Source organism: Oncorhynchus mykiss, chromosome 3 (assembly GCF_013265735.2).
Source record: "Oncorhynchus mykiss isolate Arlee chromosome 3, USDA_OmykA_1.1, whole genome shotgun sequence".
NCBI lineage: Eukaryota > Metazoa > Chordata > Actinopteri > Salmoniformes > Salmonidae > Oncorhynchus > Oncorhynchus mykiss.
The window spans coordinates 48,478,783-48,498,588 of NC_048567.1; the positions used below are offsets into that span (position 1 = coordinate 48,478,783).

A 19,806-nucleotide genomic window follows, 5' to 3' on the forward strand; every position below is an offset into this window, starting at 1 on the left:
GTTAATCCACCTGTCGTGTCAGATTTTGAAAATATGCTTTACAGCGAAAGCAATCCAAGTGTTTGTATAAGGTAATCGATCACTCGACAAAACATTATGTACACCTAGCATCAAGTAGCTTGGGCACGAAAATCAGAAAAGCAATCAAATTAATCGTTTACCTTTGATGATCTTCGGATGTTTTCACTCACGCGACTCCCAGTTACACAATAAATGTTCCTTTTGTTCCATAAAGATTATTTTTACATCCAAAATACCTCCGTTTGTTTGGCGCGTTATGTTCAGAAATCCACAGGAAAGAGCCGTCATGACAACACAGATAAATTCCAAATAGTTTCTGTAATGTCCACAGAAACATGTCAAACGTTTTTATAATCAATCCTCAGGTTGTTTTTAAAATATATAATCGATAATATATCAACCGCAACTGTATTTTTCAGTAGGAGAGGGAAAGGCAATGGCTGCCCAAACTGTTGCACGAGCAAAACTCATGCGAACACCTGACGCAATGTTATCTTTCTGACTCATTTTTTTAAAAAATCCTGAAACTATGTCTGAAGACTGTCGACACCTTGAGGAAGCGATAGGAAAAGGAATCTGGTTGATATCCCTTTAAATGGAGCAAAGGCAGGCTATGGAACATGGAGTTTTCAAAATAGAAGCCACTTCCTGGTTTGATTTTCCTCTGGGTTTCGCCTGCAATATCAGTTCTGTTATACTCACAGACAATATTTTGACAGTTTTGGAAACTTTAGAGTGTTTTCTATCCAATACTACTAATAATATGCATATATTAGCAACTGAGACTGAGAAGCTGGCCGTTTACTCTGGGCACCTTTTCATCCAAGCTACTCAATACTGCCCCTGCCATAAGAAGTTAACTTCCACCTGCAGATATGGAATGTTTGCCACCAAATTGACTACTTCAAAATGTTGAAAGCCCTCAATGGTAGACTGGTGGAACCAGCCTGATTGCCATTCTATTTACAGAATGGTGAACACAGCGATCAGGCTGGTTCCACAAGGCTACATCTATGGCGCTGCCGTGGCTAAAACAGGCTTTGGGCCCAGGCTTTGGGCCCTCTATGAAACTCTATGGTTTGTCTGCTTCATGCCATGTGATATTGGAGGCTTTTTATTTTTAACATGTGGAAGGAACTCCTTGTGTTTTCATTGGACAGACCTATTTGAGCCAGCTTCTGTGCTCTGACAGTATATGTAGCGAATCTCTTGGGTATCGCTGAGAGATAGAGATGTGTTATAAGCGGTGTTGTTCCACACTGTCGCTCTTCCAGACCCTGAGGGCTGCTGGGAAGCCATACATGATCTTCTTTGTGTTGGTCATCTTCCTGGGCTCCTTCTACCTTATCAACCTAATCCTGGCTGTGGTTGCCATGGCCTACGACGAGCAGAACCAGGCCACCATTGAGGAGGCTCAGCAGAAGGAGGAGGAGTTTCAGAAGCTGAAGAGACAGCAGGAGGACGCACAGGTACAAGATGTCAGTCACGCCCTGACCATAGAGAGCCATTGTTTCTCTATGGTGAAGTAGGTCAGGGTGTGACTGGGGGTGATCCAGTTTATTTATTTTCTATGTTGGTGATTTGTATGATTCCCAGTTAGAGGCAGCTGGTAATCATATTTAAGTAGTTGTTTTTCCCACCTGTGTTTGTGGGATATTTTTTTGTGTTGTGTGCATGTGCACCACTTAGTCACGTTTCGTTGTTTCTTTATTGTTTTGTTTTGCTTAAGTTTCACTTAGAAATAAAGATGTGGAACTCAACCTCCGCTGCGCCTTGGTCCAATAATTATTCCAGCGAACATGACAATGTCACCGATATAAATCCCATCATAAATTGGGTGGTTCAAGCCCTGAATGCTGATTGGCTGAAAGCCGTGTTATATCAGATTCTATACCACAGGTGTGACAAACATTTTATTTTTACTCTTCTAATTACGTTGGTAACCAGCTTATAATAAAAATAAGGCACCTTGGGTTTGTCATATATGGCCAATATACCACGGCTAAGGGCTATATTAAGGCACTCCACGTTGCGTCGTGCTTAAGAACAGCCCCATAGTCATAGTATATTGGCCATATACCACACCTCCTCTGGCCTTATTGCATAATTATAGCACACCCATTTCAACAACCTTGGAATGTCTTTAACAGTCAAATGTTTTAAATCATTGTTACTGTTAGTGTTATCTTATTTTTACCATGACCTGAAAATGCCCTGCATAAGCTTCCAATATTTTTCTGTCATTTCTGATGTGCTGCTGCTGAGTCTTGTGTTGCCCTTGACGACAGTGGTTTCTCTGTGTTGATTGGCTTACAGGCGGCGGCAGCGGTGACAGCGGCTGAGAGTGGGGAGTTCAGTGAGAGAGGGGAGCTCACTGACACCTCCTCCGAGGCCTCCAAACTCAGTTCCAAGAGTGCCAAAGAGAGACGCAACAGGCGCAAGAAGAAAAAGCAAAGAGAGGAGGAGGAGAGAGGGGACAATGACAAGTTTCACAGGTCTGAGTCTGAGGGCAGTATGCAAAAGAGTCGTTTCCGCTTCTCCATAGATGCCTCCAACCTGCTCAACTACGACATGAGATGTTCCACACCACACCAGGTCAGGCTCCTCTCTTTTTTAACCCGCTCCTTTCCCCTATCTTTACCTTTCGCAATCAAAACTCTGTGTGTTCGCTGTATTGCTGTAATGTTGTGCATGCTGCACACTCCTTAGTGAGTCTACCCCTGATTGTCGTACGGATTACTTGCATCATCATCAATATTAAGTTCATTTTGTTTACTTTTTGATACATTTTATCCTCATCATAATCACCATCATTATTTTCATCATCATTATCAATATCATCGTACGCTATCCTCTCCATTTTCAGCAGCACCATCATCTCTCAATTCCACATTTTCCTTATCATCATAATCCCTATCATCATCAGCAGAAGCAGCAGCATTGTGCTTATCATCATAATCATCATTATCCTCATGCTCTTGCACATTTCCTTTGATATTATCCCTGAGGTCATCCTCGAGATAATCAACATCATTGCGTCATCTTCATCACAATCATCATCATCTGCAGGACCCGCTCTTCCATCTTAAATTACTGCACTTCTCAACGCATGCTTATACCAGTGATAGGCACTGAGGAATGTCTTTCTCTCCCAGTCCTTCCTGAGTATCCGTGGACCCCTGTTCTCATCCAGACGAAACAGCCAGGCAAGCCTCTTCAGCTTCCGGGACCGAGCGCAAGACATGGGCTCGGAGAACGACTTTGCCGACGACGAGAACAGTACTTTCGAGGACAACGACAGTCGCCGGGGATCTCTGTTTGTCCCCCGGCGGAGTGACCGGCGCTCCAGCAACCTCAGCCAGAACAGCATGTCGTCACATGTCCTGTTGCCCGCCAATGGGAAGAAGCACAGCTCCGTGGACTGCAATGGGGTGGTGTCCCTGGTGGGCAGGGCTTCACTTCCCACATCACCTGAGGGTCTCCTTCTACCAGAGGTGACAGTAGATAAAGCCTCTACCGATGACAACGTAAGGAAGTTTGGTTTAGCCTGGATGACCTAGACCAGCTCTGTGCGGTCTCCACCTGCCGAGCCTCTACTGTGGTTCTGCTGTGGTGTTCTAGTGTGTCTATTGTTGCATTCCCTTCTCTCTCTTTCTGACTGCACGTGTTTTCCTTGGTCTTATACGGTATACACGACATGTACACACTGAAAGATAACATGTGTTTAAACAAATGAAATAGAAGGCAGTCTAAACAGATCTAGTTTTCATATAGATTGTCATGTATTCCACATATGTACAAACCTATTTCAGTATTGCTATTGATGTGTTTGCAAATACAGTATTTTTGGGGGGTTTAACAGATAATAACATCCTGGTTAAGCGATTATTAAGCCTCTTGAACTTGGCCATCTTTGGTGGTAACTTTGGTTTGTGTTGACTTATCAATCCATGGAAGATGCTTCCAAACGATGCAACTTCATGTAACAGATGAATCTATGTACGTCCAGGGCAACACTACGGAGCCAGAGTACAGAAAGGCCCGATGTGAATCGTACCAGGCCTCTATGAACTTCCTGGAGGACCCAGGGGCCAGGCAGAGGGCCTTCAGTGTAGCTAGTGTTATAACTAACACTATGGAAGGTGTGTATGACTATACCATGCCCTAGACACCCCCTAAAACAAATAGCATGAATAGACTAAATGAGGACACATTCATAAAACACATGTTTTCGGTTATTTCTCCTCTATATGTATCAGAACTTGAAGAGTCGAGACAGGAATGCCCTCCTTGCTGGTACAAGTTCGCCAACACCTTCCTCATTTGGGACTGTTGTCCGGCATGGCTGAGGATCAAGAAGAGAGTCAAGATGATCGTGATGGACCCGTTTGTAGACCTGACTATCACCATATGTATTGTTCTGAACACAGTGTTCATGGCTATGGAGCACCACTCCATGTCTGTGGATTTCAAAAAAATGCTTTCTGTGGGAAACCTGGTACGCAGTCACGTCAATTGTTTTTTGCCATATCACTTTGAATTGGCCATTTTGGAATCGCCATGACATGTTAATTACTGTTGTCACTGTTTTGTGTGTTGTTTTACTCAGGTGTTCACAGGTATCTTCACAGCTGAGATGTGTTTCAAGATTATTGCTTTGGATCCGTACTGTTATTTTAAGGAAGGCTGGAATATATTTGATGGTATCATTGTCAGTTTGAGCTTGATGGAGATTGGCTTGGCCAACGTGTCTGGAATGTCTGTCCTCAGATCGTTCCGATTGGTAAGAGCATCGACACTACAGCACAGCATCCAATATGCTGCAGTTTCAGTCAATAATCACTGGTAAAAAAAATAAAACGTCAACGTATTGGAATAGCAATGAATATTAATCCTATTCTTATCTTTGTATGCAGCTGAGAGTGTTCAAACTGGCCAAGTCTTGGCCCACACTGAACATGCTGATCAAGATCATTGGTAACTCAGTGGGGGCTCTGGGTAACCTCACCCTGGTCCTGGCCATCATCGTCTTCATCTTCGCGGTGGTGGGCATGCAGCTGTTTGGGAAGAACTACAGAGACTGTGTGTGTAAGATCTCTACAGACTGCACACTGCCCCGCTGGCACATGCATGACTTCTTCCACTCCTTCCTGATTGTGTTCCGGGTGCTGTGTGGGGAGTGGATCGAGACCATGTGGGACTGTATGGAGGTGGCTGGCCAGAGCATGTGTCTCATCGTCTTCATGATGGTCATGGTCATCGGGAACCTGGTGGTAGGTTTACAGCTCTATACTGTATCTGAATTACTGTTAATCCATTGTACGTTTTTATCAATTACAGTAACTTTCAAACATTGTGTGTGTGTGTGTGTGTGTGTGTGTGTGTGTGTGTGTGTGTGTTTGTGTGTGTGTGTGTGTGTGTGTGTGTGTGTGTGTGTGTGTGTGTGTGTGTGTGTGTGTGTGTGTGGCAGGTCCTGAATCTGTTCCTGGCCCTGCTGCTGAGCTCGTTCAGTGCTGATAACCTGGCGGCCACGGATGATGACAGCGAGATGAACAATCTGACGGTGGCCATAGGCCGCATCCACCAGGGCATCGCCTTTGTCAAGGCCTTGGTGTGCCGCTCCTTCCACAGCATCTGTCTGAGGAAAAAGAAGGGGAGCCTGAACGAGGACAAGCCCCTGGATGACCTCCACAGAACCAACTACAACTCCAACCACACCACTGTGGAGATCATGAAAGACCCTGAATATGTGAAGGATGACAATGGCACCACCGGTGGGGTAGGCATGGGAGTGGGTAGCAATGCAGCTGGGAAGTACATAGTCAACGACAACACTGACTACATGCAGTTCATCCACAACCCCAGTCTGACCGTCACGGTGCCCATCGCTGTGGGGGAGTCGGACTTTGAAAACCTCAACACTGAGGACTTCAGCAGCGATTCCTCGGACATAGAGGGAAGCAAAGAGGTGAGCATGTTCGCTTAGTTTGGACTGGCATGATTCTATGTGGAAGTAGTACACAGACTGAGATTCTTGTACCTAGTTTGAAATCAACTGTTGATCTAGGTTTACAATTTGAAAAAAAGACAGTGACTTTATGAGCTGAAAAAAGACAGTGATATTATGCAAATATCTGCTTGTTTGCTCTTGTTTGTCCACATTGTCTAACATAATTACATTAGAATGACTCATTAGAGACCATTTCACTTTTTCCAAGTGATGCAGTGTCTGAAAATGGTGACAGCCAGAGCCAGGTGGTGCTCAGATATGATTGGGTAATATTGTGTGTTTGGCACATTAGAGCTTAGGAAGCGGGAATTGCTGGCCTTTCACTCGCTGTTCACTGGGCGGTGTCAATCAGTTGCAAGTTATGGACGCAGAACCGCCGCATATGTCAGAGAGTTCCCCAAAATGATGCGCAATGATGAAAATACTGTCATTATATTTTCATCCAGGGAACAATAACATGTAGTCCCTCCAGTTCCCTCATCACAGTTTTAGATCATGTACTGGATTGACGTCAACGAGAGATATGCAAGTCGGGGGTAATTTCGCAGACCTCATGTTAAGCTTGGGCCATTAGTGATTACTACGTTTCTGTAATGTCTCCCGATCTATGGCTTCTGATTTTATGGGCTGACAGAATAGAGCGAGAGGCAAATAGAATAGGAACGATGGATGAAGACCGATTCAGATATTGGCTGTGGTGTGGTCCACTGCGGATGCATCTATTGCTTAAGATAAGTAGGATCTTCCATTGCAGTGGTCATGCTGGTGCACTTAACCCACGGTACATGGCAAGCAAAGCATGTGACATTATGGATCCTCTGGAGTCCCTGTATACCATGACCCTTTAACGAGGAGAAGCTAGAGAGACAGGAAAATACTAGTCTTCAAATTACATTATGTGCCATTTAAGTCTAAGTGCTCTGCAGCTACATCCTCCTCTTTAGGGAGCTTTAATGCCTTGTGTTGTAGTAGATAGGCCCATTCATCTCTCTCTCTCTGTCTCTCTCTCTCTCTCTCTCTGAATATGGTATAAACTGAGGGCCTACTGTGAATTAGTATCTATGGTAACATTATAGTCAGACAATCATAAAATGTCACTGTTACGGTGGTATTTAGCTGATGTTGTTGTACTCTGCTGTTCATGTTGTTATGGTGCTGTAATTACTATTTATCATTTTTATCATTTAACAATGATGACTTTTGTAAATTTGGTGAGACTGTATCTTCTACACCAAGTGTATTTTCTGAGAGGTTAATATGTGACTAACATGCTTTGCTCCCAGACAAGGTAGCATGTGGCACAGTAACTTACCACACTTAACCCCATTTGTTATTGCAGCTGTTTCACAGACGCTCTCACGGTTTTCAATGAGAGGAGACTTGTAAGACCACTTTATTGTCCATAACACTAACCATGGAGGTTGCCTATTCCATTTACCAACAAAAGAACAACCTTTGTATTGGATTGCTCATCTATGTTTTGTTTCTGCTTGATCATACTTTCCTCCCTACTTCATTTATATTCGTTCAGCAGCCGTTCTGATGCTGCCAGCCCTGATAATATTTGTATTTCATTTTTGATATAAGGCTTCTTTGCAATAATTTTTTTTAATGAATGATCAACACCACCGTTTCCATCAATAGTTCAGCCCATGGTTTTTATTTTGTTTTGTTCCTTTGGTTTGGTTTTTGGGGGGCTGGATTGCTCAGCAGCCAGAGAGAACCCGGAGCTTTACAAATCTGACTGATATGCTGTAGAGTAATGGATTTTGAAGATCAAAATTCATTGGAGGAATGGTTCACAGCCCAAACATGTATTATGGCATTTTCATTTGACGAATACGATCCATAATGGAATGATGAAAGCAGATGATTACAAATATTTGTTTTTAAAAGGACCATCATTATTTCAATCAGCTGAGTTTCCAAAATGAATATTGTTGTTAGTAGGCATACCGTTATTAATGATGTGCAAGTAAGAATACAGAGTATAAATACTACTTATATGGTAATGACTAATTATATTTTACTTAGGTAGCTGAATAAGCTGAAGTCCAAAAGAGGTGCAACTTCTTGAGTTACTACTAAAAACAGTTAGTAGAGTATACTGTACAGTATATGGTAATGAGAAGATATCGTAGTGCCTACAACAGTACCAAAATTGAAGGTCAAACATCTCTATGATTCCGGTAACTTAGTCAAATGGAGTATTCAGCGCATATATCATCGTAGCATGCACATCATTCCCCATTCTGCATTAGCTGGGTCCCATGACAGCTCAGTGCTGTTGCACGCTCCAGAAAGGCATTAAGGCTGCTCTCAGTTCAAGGCTGTTGGAAGACACACCCAGTAGAAAGACACCAAGTGCTTGAGGATAGACGGTGAATAAGCTGTATTGACATACCTCATACAATTGGCCCATGTTTGAATATTGTCAAGAGTATTAGATGGTGCATGGTGAAGTTGATACATTTTGTAATCCAGCACACCTCTTCGAAAACCAGCCTTCCTCTAGTTATTACACTGTATTTAGGATATTTTCTAATGACTATTTTTTATTGTCAAATGTTTTAAAAAAAATTGTTTTTACCTTTATTTAACTAGGCAAGTCAGTTAAGAACAAATTCTTATTTTCAATGACGGCCTAGGAACAGTGGGTTAACTGCCTGTTCAGGGGCAGAACGACATTGGAGGCATTTTTTTTTTTACCCTTATTTTACCAGTTAAGTTGACTGAGACCACATACATTTACACAAATGACCTGTAGAATAGTTACAGGGGAGAGGAGAGGGGATAATTGAGCCAATTGGAAGCTGGGGATGATTAGGTGGCCATGATGGTATGAGGTCCAGATTGGACATTTAGCCAGGACAACGGGTTTCACAACCCTACACTTCCGATAAGTGCCATGGGATCTTTTAGTGAATGCAGAGTCAGGACACCCATTTAACGTCCCATCCCGAAAGACAGCACCCTACACCGGGCAATGTCCCCAATCACTGGGGGGGGGGGGGGGGGGCTTCGCTTTTAGAGGCAAGCCAGCAGGGGGATACAGGGTGGTATGCTGCTGGTTTATTGTGTGATCCACATGGGTCCAAAAACCACAAAGGCCTTTGTAAAACCATATAGGATCTATAACTACATTATTTCCCCAGTAAGATCACACTACTCTGTCAACTTATCTCGTCCTGGGTGTTTAATGCCCTGTCTCCAGGGAAGGTTTGAGTGATTAGGCGGTCCTAATCTGACACTAGCCTGGAATGTAGACTCCTTAGTGCCTGTCTTGGTTAAACTGCACAACACTGTTATATCTGCTGTTAAGCTAATGCAGGCGACCCTCTTTTTAAAATGAATGAGGCTTGTCTACTGATTAGCAACTGGACATATGTGTTTTCATGTCAATGAGGGAAATGTAAAGGGAGGGGAAAAAACTGGTTTGTTTGGGTCAAAAAGTCCTGGACATGAAAATACCGGAGCACACATGTTCTATCATTAAGATCACAAGCTTGGTTCAAACACGCACTTTTAGAGAACGCATGCCATATGACTAAAGTGAAATCATTTTTACCTACAGCCTTTATCAAGATACAAATCTATTTTCTAACAGTGCTCATATACCAGCATCTCTTAGCCTACAATTGGACTTTGCAAACTATACGTGTCTCATCTCCTAAGTCTGTAGGTACTTTTGATTGATTCTGCATGAAATGATAAAACTCTAAAGAAAGGCCCTGGGAGCTTACATATGGCAAGCACCCTTGCATCACTGGGTGATCTATTGTAATGAGGCTCCCGGGCAAATGCTAGCGTCCCAGGCCATGTCACGGGTGTGCTATGTTAATGTTGCTGTGGCTTCGCTCCCCTTGCAGCAGCTAAGTAAAGACCGTCCACTGAGCTCATCAGAGGGCAGTACAGTGGACATCAGGCCCCCAGGAGAGAGAGAGGGCTCGGTGGACATGGAGCCTGAGGAGTCCATGGAAGCTGAAGGATGCTTCACTGATGGTGAGAGATACAATAGGCTACATCTCAGGATGTGGATACTGTTTTTTTGCGAAAGGCTTCAGACATAACGAGCTGGAACCCAGAAACAGAATTGGTCTGATCAGAACATAGTTAGACATGCGTCATGGGAATTTCTCTGGGAATGAGGTGATCTTTATAACAGAAGTATAATCTGTTTAGCTATGCTGTCTGCTTTCAGGCTGTGTCCGTAGATTCCAATGCTGCCAAGTGAACGTTGAGGAGGGCAAGTGGAAGATGTGGTGGACGTTGAGGAAGACCTGCTTCAGGATAGTGGAGCACAACTGGTTTGAGAGCTTTATCATCTTCATGATCCTGCTCAGCAGTGGAGCGCTGGTGAGTGGGGAAGTAATGATTTGGGGAAGGATCTGAAGCTACGAGAGAGAGGGCAGGCAGATTCTCTTCCATTGTCTGACTTACAGTAGTACCCTTATGAGAAACAATGGAGTAGAAATGCTGTGAGGGTTGTTCTATTTTTCAAAGCGCTTAGTACTGTGTAATTGACCATTCTGTGATCCCTTGACACAGAATTAACTGGTAACAGATCTGATGAGGCAGCAGCAGCTGCTCTGGTGTATGAGATTAGTGTGGGTTATAGGAAGTGATAATCGGATTGGCTTGTGTTTACACCAAGGCATTTGAGGACATCTACATCGAACAGAGGAAGACCATTAAGACGGTGTTGGAGTTTGCGGACAAAGTCTTCACCTACATCTTCATCCTGGAGATGTTGCTGAAATGGGTGGCCTATGGATTTGCCAAATACTTCACCAACGCCTGGTGTTGGTTGGACTTTCTTATTGTTGACGTAGGTATTTTTTTTAACTACCTCTTCACTTGCACAAAAAAATAAGATACATACAGTGCATTCGGAAAGTATTAGTACCCCTTGACTTTTTCCACATTTTGTTACGTTGTAGCCTTATTCTAAAATGGATGTAAAAAAAATATAAAAAAATACTCATCAATCTACTCACAGTACCCCATACTGACAAAAATAGGATTTAAAAAAAATGTAAAACAGAAATACCTAATTTACGTAAGTATTCAGAACCTCGAAATTGAGCTCAGGTGCGTCCTGTTTCCATTGATCATCCTTGAGATGTTTCTACAACTGGATTGGACTCCACCTGTGGGAAATTCAATTGATTGGACATGATTTCAAAAGGCACACATATAAGGTCTCACAGTTGACAGTACATGTCAGAGCAAAGTCCAAGCCATGAGGTTGAAGGAATTGTCCATAGAGCTCTGAGACAGGATTGTGTTGAGGCACAGATCTCGGGAAGTGTACCAAAAACATTATTTTGCATTAAAGGTCCCCAAGAACACAGTGGCCTCCATCATTCTTAAATAGAAGAAGACTCTTCCTAGCGCTGGCCGCCCAGCCAAACTGAGCAATCGGGGGAGAAAGGCCTTGGTCAGGCTGGTGACCAACAACCCGATGGTCACTCTGACATAGCTCCAGAGTTCCTCTCTGGAGATGGGAGAAACTTCCAGAAGGACAACCATCTTTGAGGCACTCCACCAATCAGGCTTTTATGGTAGAGTGGCCAGACGGAAGCCACTCTTCAGTAAAAGGCACATGACAGCCCGCTTGGAGTTTGCCAAAAAGGCACCTAAAGACTTTCAGACGATGAGAAACAAGATTCTCTGGTCTGATGAAACCAAGATTGAACTCTTCGGCCTGAATGCCAACGTCACATCTGAAGTAAACCTGGCAGCATCCCTACGATGAAGCATGGTGGTGACAGCATCATGCTGTGGCAATGTTTTTCAGCGGCAGGGACTGGGAGACTAATCAGGATCGAGGGAATGATGAACGGAGCAAAGTACAGTGAGATCCTCTATGAAAACCTGTTCACCTTTTATTCTTAATACATTTCCAAACATTTCTAAAAACCTGTTTTTTCTTTGTCATTATGGGGTACTGTGTGTAGATTGATGAGGAAAAATCATATTTACTGCATTTTTGAATAAGGCTGTAACATACCAAAATGTGGAAAAAGTCAAGGGGTCTGAATACTTTCCAAATGCACTGTACATATGCAGTACCAGTCAAAAGTCCTGACACTTGACACTCATTCAAGGGTTTTTCTTTATTTTTATGATTTTCTACTTTGTAGAAGACATCAAAACTATGAAATAACACATATGGAATCATGTAGTACCCCAAAAAAGTGTCAAACGAATGTTGGGAACCACACATGCGGAGGTCATCCGTTCACCTATTCTGCGTCACACAAAGACATGGAACCAAAAAATCTAAAATTTGGACTGAGACCAAAGGACAGATTTCCACCAGTGTAATGTCCATTGCTCATGTTTCTTGGCCCAAGGAAGTCTCTTCTTATTATTGGTGTCCTTTAGTAGTCGTTTCTTTGCAGCAATTCGACCATGAAGGCCTGATTCACGCAGTCTCCTCAGAACAGCTGATGTTGAGATTGGTCTGTTCCTTGAACTCTGTGAAGGATTTATTTGGGCTGCAATCTGAGGTGCAGTTAACTCTAATGAACTTATCCTCTGCAGAGGTAACGCTGGATCTTCCTTTCCTGTGGCGGTCCTCATGAGAGCCAGATTCATCCTAGCTCTTGATGGTTTTGCGATTGCACTTGAAGGAACTTTCAATGTTCTTGAAATTTTCCGGAGTGACTGACCTTCTCTCTTGCCGAATTCGTTCTCATTGCTCTTGTTTTCCTTAATAGGATGTCAATGAGTGGAGCCGGGAGTGTCGTCAGCGAAATGGGACACCTGGGCCCCGGTGTATCCCGGGGATAAATACACCTTTCCGCCATACATTTAGGAGGCTCTCTCCACACAGACACACTGTTATTTTTGGTTGTGGCATTTTGTGGTTTGTTTTGGCACATCTCAACACCCCTCATTATCACCATACATGCATGCAACCACTCACTTACACTACTGCACACACCATTGTTAATTGTTTTTAGTTTACTTTACTTAATAAATATATTTTTGTTATTACTAGATCTCTGCGTTGTCTCCCTTTTTGTTAAGGGCTACGAGCCGGTTCGTGACAAAGTTATGATGGACTGTCATTTGTCTTTGCTTATTTGAGATGTTCTTGCCATAATATGGACTTTTACCAAATAGGGCTATCTTCTGTATACCACCACTAACTTGTCACAACACCACTGATTGGCTCAAATGCATGAAGGAAAAAATTCCACAAACTTTTAACAAGGCACACCTTGTTGAGAGAATGCCAAGAGTGTGCAAAGCTGTCATCAAGGCAAAGGGTGGCTACTTTGAAGAATCTCAAATATAAAATATATTTTGATTTGTTTAACACTTTTTTGGTTACTACAGGATACAGGATTCCAGATGTGCTATTTCATAGTTTTGATGTCTTCACTATTATTCTACAATGTAGAAAATAGTAAAAATAAAGAAACCCTTGAATGAGTGTCCAAACTTTTCACTGGTACTGTACGGGAAAAGATTATAGTGTCTTTTTCACCTCAACCGAAGTAGACTCGGGCTTTAGGACCACTTCAAAATATTTTATGAACTGAGAAATATAGACCGTTTATTTGAGTGCTCCAAAGGATTTTTCTGCTTAAGCCAAGTTCTTAGTGTCCAATACGATATCAAAATCAGCTTGTAATTGCAAAGACATTGTATTGTTGTTTCATTGTTGAAATGATACTGTAATGTAGTCAAGGCGAGACAGTGACCCATTTCCTGGTTTATATCTTTGAGACAGAGGCTCTGCCTCCGCTGAGTGTCAATCAGCTAGTCACGTGTCTCATGATGACATCATTCTGTTTACAGGTCTCTTTGGTCAGCCTTGTGGCCAACGCCCTGGGCTACTCTGAGCTGAGTGCCATCAAGTCCCTGAGGACGCTGCGAGCGCTGAGGCCCCTGAGAGCGCTGTCCCGCTTCGAGGGCATGAGGGTAAGAGTCACCAGACCTGGGGCCTCATTTATAACCATTGCGTAAATTTAACACTAAATATCTGCGTGCGCCATTTCTGAAAAGACTGCACTCACACAAAAACATTGAGATTTAGAAACATACAAGTTTCCTGTTATAAATCAGACTTGTCGTGAAACTGTGGACTTGTGAACCAGCATAACTCCGCCTGAAAAAATGCCCATAATTCATGGTTTTATGGTGACATTTTTATGGTGACATTTGTTTTGTATATTTGCTATATACATTAGAAGTATTGGAATTTGGCCAAGACAGTATCTAACAAAATAGCAATGCATGGCAACGTTGATCAAATGTTTTTGGAGGGGTTGGCAGAATATTTTGCTGTATCTCAAATCAAATCAAATTTTATTTGTCACATGCGTCAAATTCAACTGGTGTAGACCTTAATGCTTACATTCTAGACCTTAACCAACAATGCAGTTTTAAGAAAAATTTGTGTTAAAAATACATAAATAAAAAAAACAAATAAATAATTAAAGAGCAGCAGTAAAATAACAGTAGCGAGGCTATATACAGGGGACACCGGAACAGTGTCAATGTGCGGGAGCACCGGTTAGTCGAGATGTAGGTAGAGCTAAAGTGACTATGCATAGATAATAAACAGAGAGTAGCAGCAGCGTAAACGAGGGGGGACGACGACAATTGAAATAGTCTGGGTAGCCATTTGATTAGCTGTTCAGGAGTCTTATGGCTTGGGGGTAGAAGCTGTTGAGAAGCATTTTGGACCTAGACTTGACACTCTGGTACTGCTTTCCATGCAGAAGCAGAGAGAACAGTCTATGACTAGGGTGGCTGGAGGTAATATGTACTTGTAGGTAGAGTTAAAGTGACTATGCATAGATTAAAAAAAACAGAGAGTAGCAGCAGCGTAAAAGAGGGGGGACGACGACAATTGAAATAGTCTGGGTAGCCATTTGATTAGCTGTTCAGGAGTCTTATGGCTTGTGGGTAGAAGCTTTTGAGAAGCCTTTTGGACCTAGACTTGGCACTCTGGTACCGCTTTCCGTGCAGAAGCAGAGAGAACAGTCTATGACTAGGGTGGCTGTACTCTTTCACAATTTTTAGGGCCTTCCTCTGACACCGCCTGGTATAGAGGTCCTGAAAGGCAGGAAGCTTGGCCCCAGTGATGTACTGGGCCATACGATCTACCCTCTGTAGTGCCTTGCGGTCAGAGGCCGAGCAGTTGCCATACCAGGCAGTAATGCAACCATTCAGGATGCTCTCGATGGTGCAGCTATAGAACTTTTTCAGGATCTGAGGACCCATGCCAAATCTTTTCAGCCTCCTGAGGGGGAATAGGCTTTGTCGTGCTCTCTTCACGACTGTCTTGGTGTGTTTGGACCATGATAGTTTGTTGGCGATGTGGACACCAAGGAACTTGAAGCTCTCAACCTGCTCCACTACAGCCACTACAGCCCAGGCGTGCTCAGTCCTCCTTTTCCTGTAGTCCACAATCATCTCCTTTGTCTTGATCACAAAGAGGGAGAGGTTGTTAACCTGGCATCACACGGCCAGGTCTCTGACCTCCTCCCTATAGGCTGTTTCATCATTGTCGGTGATCACGCCTTCCACTGTTGTTTCATCGGCAAACTTGATGATGGTGTTGAGTCGTGCCTGGCCATGCAGTCATCAGTGAACAGGGAGTACAGGAGGGGACTGCGCACGCACCCCCGTGTTGAGGATCAGCATAGCGGATGTGTTGTTATCTACCCTTACCACCTGGGGGTGGCCCTTCAGGAAGTCCAGGATGCAGTTGCAGAGGGAGGAGTTTAGTCCCAGGGTCCTTAACTTAGTGATGAGCTTTGAGGGCACTATGGTGTTGAACGCTGAGCTGTAGTCCATGAATAGCATTCTCACATAGGTGTTCCTTTTGTCCAGGTGGGAAAGGGCAGTCTGGAGTGCAATAGAAATTGGGTCATCTGTGGATGTGTTGGGGCAGTATGCAAATTGGAGTGGGTTTAGGGTTTCTGGGATAATGGTGTTGATGTGAGACATGACCATTCTTTCAAAGCACTTCATGGCTACAGACGTGAGTGCTACGGGTTGGTAGTCATTTAGGCGGGTTACCTTAGTGTTCTTGGGCACACAGTCCGCTTGAAACATGTTGGTATTACAGACTCAGTCAGGGACAGGTTGAAAATGTCAGTGAAGACATTTGCCAGTTGGTCTGCACATGCTCGGACTACACCTCCTGTTAACCCGTCTGGCCCTTTGGCCTTGTAAATGTTGACCTGTTTAAAGGTGTTACTCACATTGGCTATGGAGAGCGTGATCACACAGTCGTCCGAAACAGCTGATGCTCTCATGCATGCTTCAGTGTTGCTTGCCTTGAAGCGAGTATAGAAGTAATTTTGCTTGTCTGATAGGCTTATGTCACTGGGCAGCTCATCGGCTGTGCTTACCTTTGTAGTCTGTAATAGTTTGCAAGCCCTTCCACATCCGACGAGCGTCGGAGCCGGTGTAGTACGATTGTCCTGTATTGATGCTTTACCTATTTGATGGTTCGTCAAAGGTTATAGCAGGATTTCTTAGAAGTTTCTGGGTTAGAGTCCCCCTCTTTGAAAGCAGCAGCTCTACCCTTTTGCTCTGTACGGATGTTGCCTATAATCCATGGCTTCTGGTTGGGGTATGCACATTACAGTCACTGTGGGGACGACGTCATCGATGCACTTACTGATGAAGCCAGTGACTGATGTGGTGTACTTCTCAATGCCATCGGAAGAATCCCGGAACATATTCCAGTCTGTGCTAGCAAAACAATCCTGTAGCTTAGCATCTGCGTCATCTGACCACTTCTTTATTGACTGAGTCACTGGTGCTTCCTATTTTAGTTTTAGCTTGTAAGCAGGAATCAGGAGGAGTAAAGGTGGTCTAGAGTTTTTTTCCCTCTGGTTGCACATTTAACATGCTGGTAAAATGGATTTAAGTTTCCCTGCATTAATGTCCCCGGCCACTAGGAGCGCTGCCTCTGGATGTGCATTTTCCTGATTGCTTATGGCCGTATACAGCTCATTGATTGGGGTCTTAGTGCAAGTATGGGTTTGTGGTGGTAAATAGACAGCTACGAAGAATATAGATTAAAACTCCCTTGCTAAATAGTGTGGTCTACAGCTTAGCATGAGATACTCTACCTTAGGTGAGTAAAACCTCAATACTTCCTTACTATTAGATTTCGTGCACCAGCTGTTGTTTACAAATATACACAGAACGCCACACCTTGTCTTACCTGAGGCAGCTGTTCTATCTTGCTGATGCAGCGTAAAACCCACCAGCTGTATGTTATTCACGTCGTCGTTCAGCCACCACTCGGTGAAACATAAGATATTACAGTTTTTAATGTCCCGTTGGTAGGATATACGTGTTCGTAGTTCATCTATTTTGTTATCCAATGATTGTACGTTGGCTAATAGGACTGATAGTGAAGGCAGATTACACACTCGCTGTCGGATCCTTACAAGGCACCCCAACCTACGTCCCCTCTGTCTCTTTTTCCTGCGAATGACGGGGATGAGGGCCTAGTCTGGTGTCTGAAGGAAATTCTTTGTGTCCGACTTGTTAAAGAAAATGTGTTTTCCAGTACGTGGTGAGTAATCGCTGTCCTGATATCTAAATGCTCTTTTCGGTCATAAGAGACAGTGGCAGAAACATTATGTACAAAATAAGTTATAAAAAACACAGAAAAAGCACACACATTAGCAAAATTGGTTAGGAGACCGTAAAACAGTAGCTATCTCCTCCAGGGCGCCATTGTATCTAAACTTGTTATCAAGGCGAAAGGTAAGATCCAAATGCAGATACAGGAGTCAGATGGTTGGAGTCTTACAATGTTTATTAATCCAAAGGGGTAGGCAAGATATTGGTCATGGACAGGCAAAAAGATCAAAACCAGATCAGAGTCCAGGAGGTACAGAGTGGCAGACAGGCTCGTGTTCAAGGTAGGCAGATTAGTCAGGCAGGCGGGTACAAAGTCCAGAAACAGGCAAGGGTCAAAACCAGGAGGACTAGAAAAAGCAGAATGCAAAAAGCAAGAGAACTGTAAAACTGCTGGTTGACTTGGAAACATACAAGACGAACTGGCACAGAGAGACAGGAAAAACAGGGATAAATACACTGGGAAAAATAAGTGACACCTGGAGGGGGTGGAGACAATCACAAGGACAGGTGAAACAGATCCGGACGTGATACTTGTGTGAAAAACAAAAACATTGCACTTTGTTGTGTACTTGCAGATAGTTTGAATTCAATCATGATTGGCATTTACTTTTCCCCAAATCTAAATAGGCTATGCCGGCGAATTCTGAAACATTGTTTACTCTGAAAAAAATGAAAACTACAGTAGGCCTACTCACGTTGGTAGCTACACACTTCAATGCAAAATATCAACTGTCTTATCACCTGTAAAATTCTACTGTATGTAATAAACCGCTCTCCCTTTCAGATGCAAAAACTTGAAATTATAGTAGTCTATCTAATAGGCACATTCCTGCACAAAGCTACTACTCGGCTACTTTTGCCTTCTTGCAATATGTACACGTGGTTTAAAGTTTGCAGGAGGATAAGCACATTCTCACCTCAAGTTCAGTTGTAATAAATTCCAACTTAAGGAGTGAAAACTGGTGCACGCATGTTTTGGGGCATATTTTGTGCGTACTCAATGTTTATAAAATGAGGCCCCAGAGCCCTCACTGTAGAAAAAAAGCACCCACAAATCTAGTTGTTTCAAATAAATATTATCAAGTAACTGGTTCCAAAGCATTTTTTTTGTTTTCAACTTTTCGGTCAAAGTGTTACCTGAACTTAACAGTTTTAGTTGGCCCAAACGTAGCTCCAACGTGATAAAAACGTAGGCAAACATTCCGTCAACTTAAAATCATGTGTTTGCTCAATTTGTCTCACATCTTCATTCAACTACAAATGATTATTTTTAGGCATTTTAACTAAACAACGGCTGTGGAACTATTTACACATGCAGTGCGTTGAACCAACTTACATTGCACCTGTTCATTTACACAATGATTAGTACTTAACATGTCCTCACCTGGAATTTGAACTCACAACCTCTTGGTTCATGACATTGCAATCATCCCGCTACACCACCATGACCTTGTCAAATAGCAGTTCACTTGACTATTCTCATCATCATTGATTTGATTTACTTATTTAAGCAATTTGAGTTTTTTCCATATACTTGTCTAACGTTGGTGGAGCATATTACTCTATTTTAATGTTACTCCTTAATCACTATGATAAATGTGATAGTTTTTCTTGAGTGTACTTTTAACAGAGCTGAGATTTACTTTGCAAAGAATGCAAAGAATAACAATACAGGTTAAATCAGTTACTGACACAGACATGGTGGAATAGTAGGAAGATTGGCATGCTGTGACTCAAGAGGTAGTGCATTCAAATCCCAGGTGAGGGCATGTTGAACACAAATGACTGTATAAATGAACATGTATGTAATTTGGAAACAGATCTTCATTGTAAAGGGTTTAAACACTGTTTCCCATGCTTGTTCAATGAACCATGAACATGCACCTGTGGAACGGTCGTTAAGACACTAACAGCTTATAGACGGTAGGCAATTAAGATCACACGCTCATCTGCGTGAATGTGCTTTGAGTGGGACTCTGGAGCGGGATCGATTTGGAGGTGGAAGGTCCATCATGGTCTGTGGCAATGTGTCACAGCATCATCGGACTGAGCTTGTTGTCATTGCAGGCACTCTCAATGCTGTGCATTACAGGGAAGACATCCTCCTCCCTAATGTGGTACCCTTCCTGCAGGCTCATCCT

At 43.1% G+C, this 19,806-nt stretch overlaps 1 protein-coding gene across 7 annotated transcripts in view; it reads left to right on the forward strand.

Moving 5' to 3' along the window:
- LOC110520075 (sodium channel protein type 2 subunit alpha) overlaps positions 1–19,806 on the forward strand; it is a 53,630-nt gene that overhangs the window by 23,573 nt on the left and 10,251 nt on the right. For 4 of the 7 annotated variants that reach the window (XM_036974350.1, XM_036974351.1, XM_036974349.1 and 1 more), the window contains 12 exons: positions 1,296–1,490; positions 2,338–2,616; positions 3,177–3,548; positions 4,031–4,163; positions 4,281–4,519; positions 4,631–4,804; positions 4,938–5,294; positions 5,492–5,989; positions 9,901–10,033; positions 10,233–10,387; positions 10,686–10,859; positions 13,847–13,969. In XM_036974350.1, coding sequence (XP_036830245.1) covers positions 1,296–1,490; positions 2,338–2,616; positions 3,177–3,548; positions 4,031–4,163; positions 4,281–4,519; positions 4,631–4,804; positions 4,938–5,294; positions 5,492–5,989; positions 9,901–10,033; positions 10,233–10,387; positions 10,686–10,859; positions 13,847–13,969 — 2,832 coding nt within the window. The remainder of the gene's footprint in view (positions 1–1,295; positions 1,491–2,337; positions 2,617–3,176; positions 3,549–4,030; positions 4,164–4,280; positions 4,520–4,630; positions 4,805–4,937; positions 5,295–5,491; positions 5,990–9,900; positions 10,034–10,232; positions 10,388–10,685; positions 10,860–13,846; positions 13,970–19,806) is intronic. The other 3 variants (XM_036974353.1, XM_036974352.1, XM_036974354.1) reach the window with 2 other exon arrangements.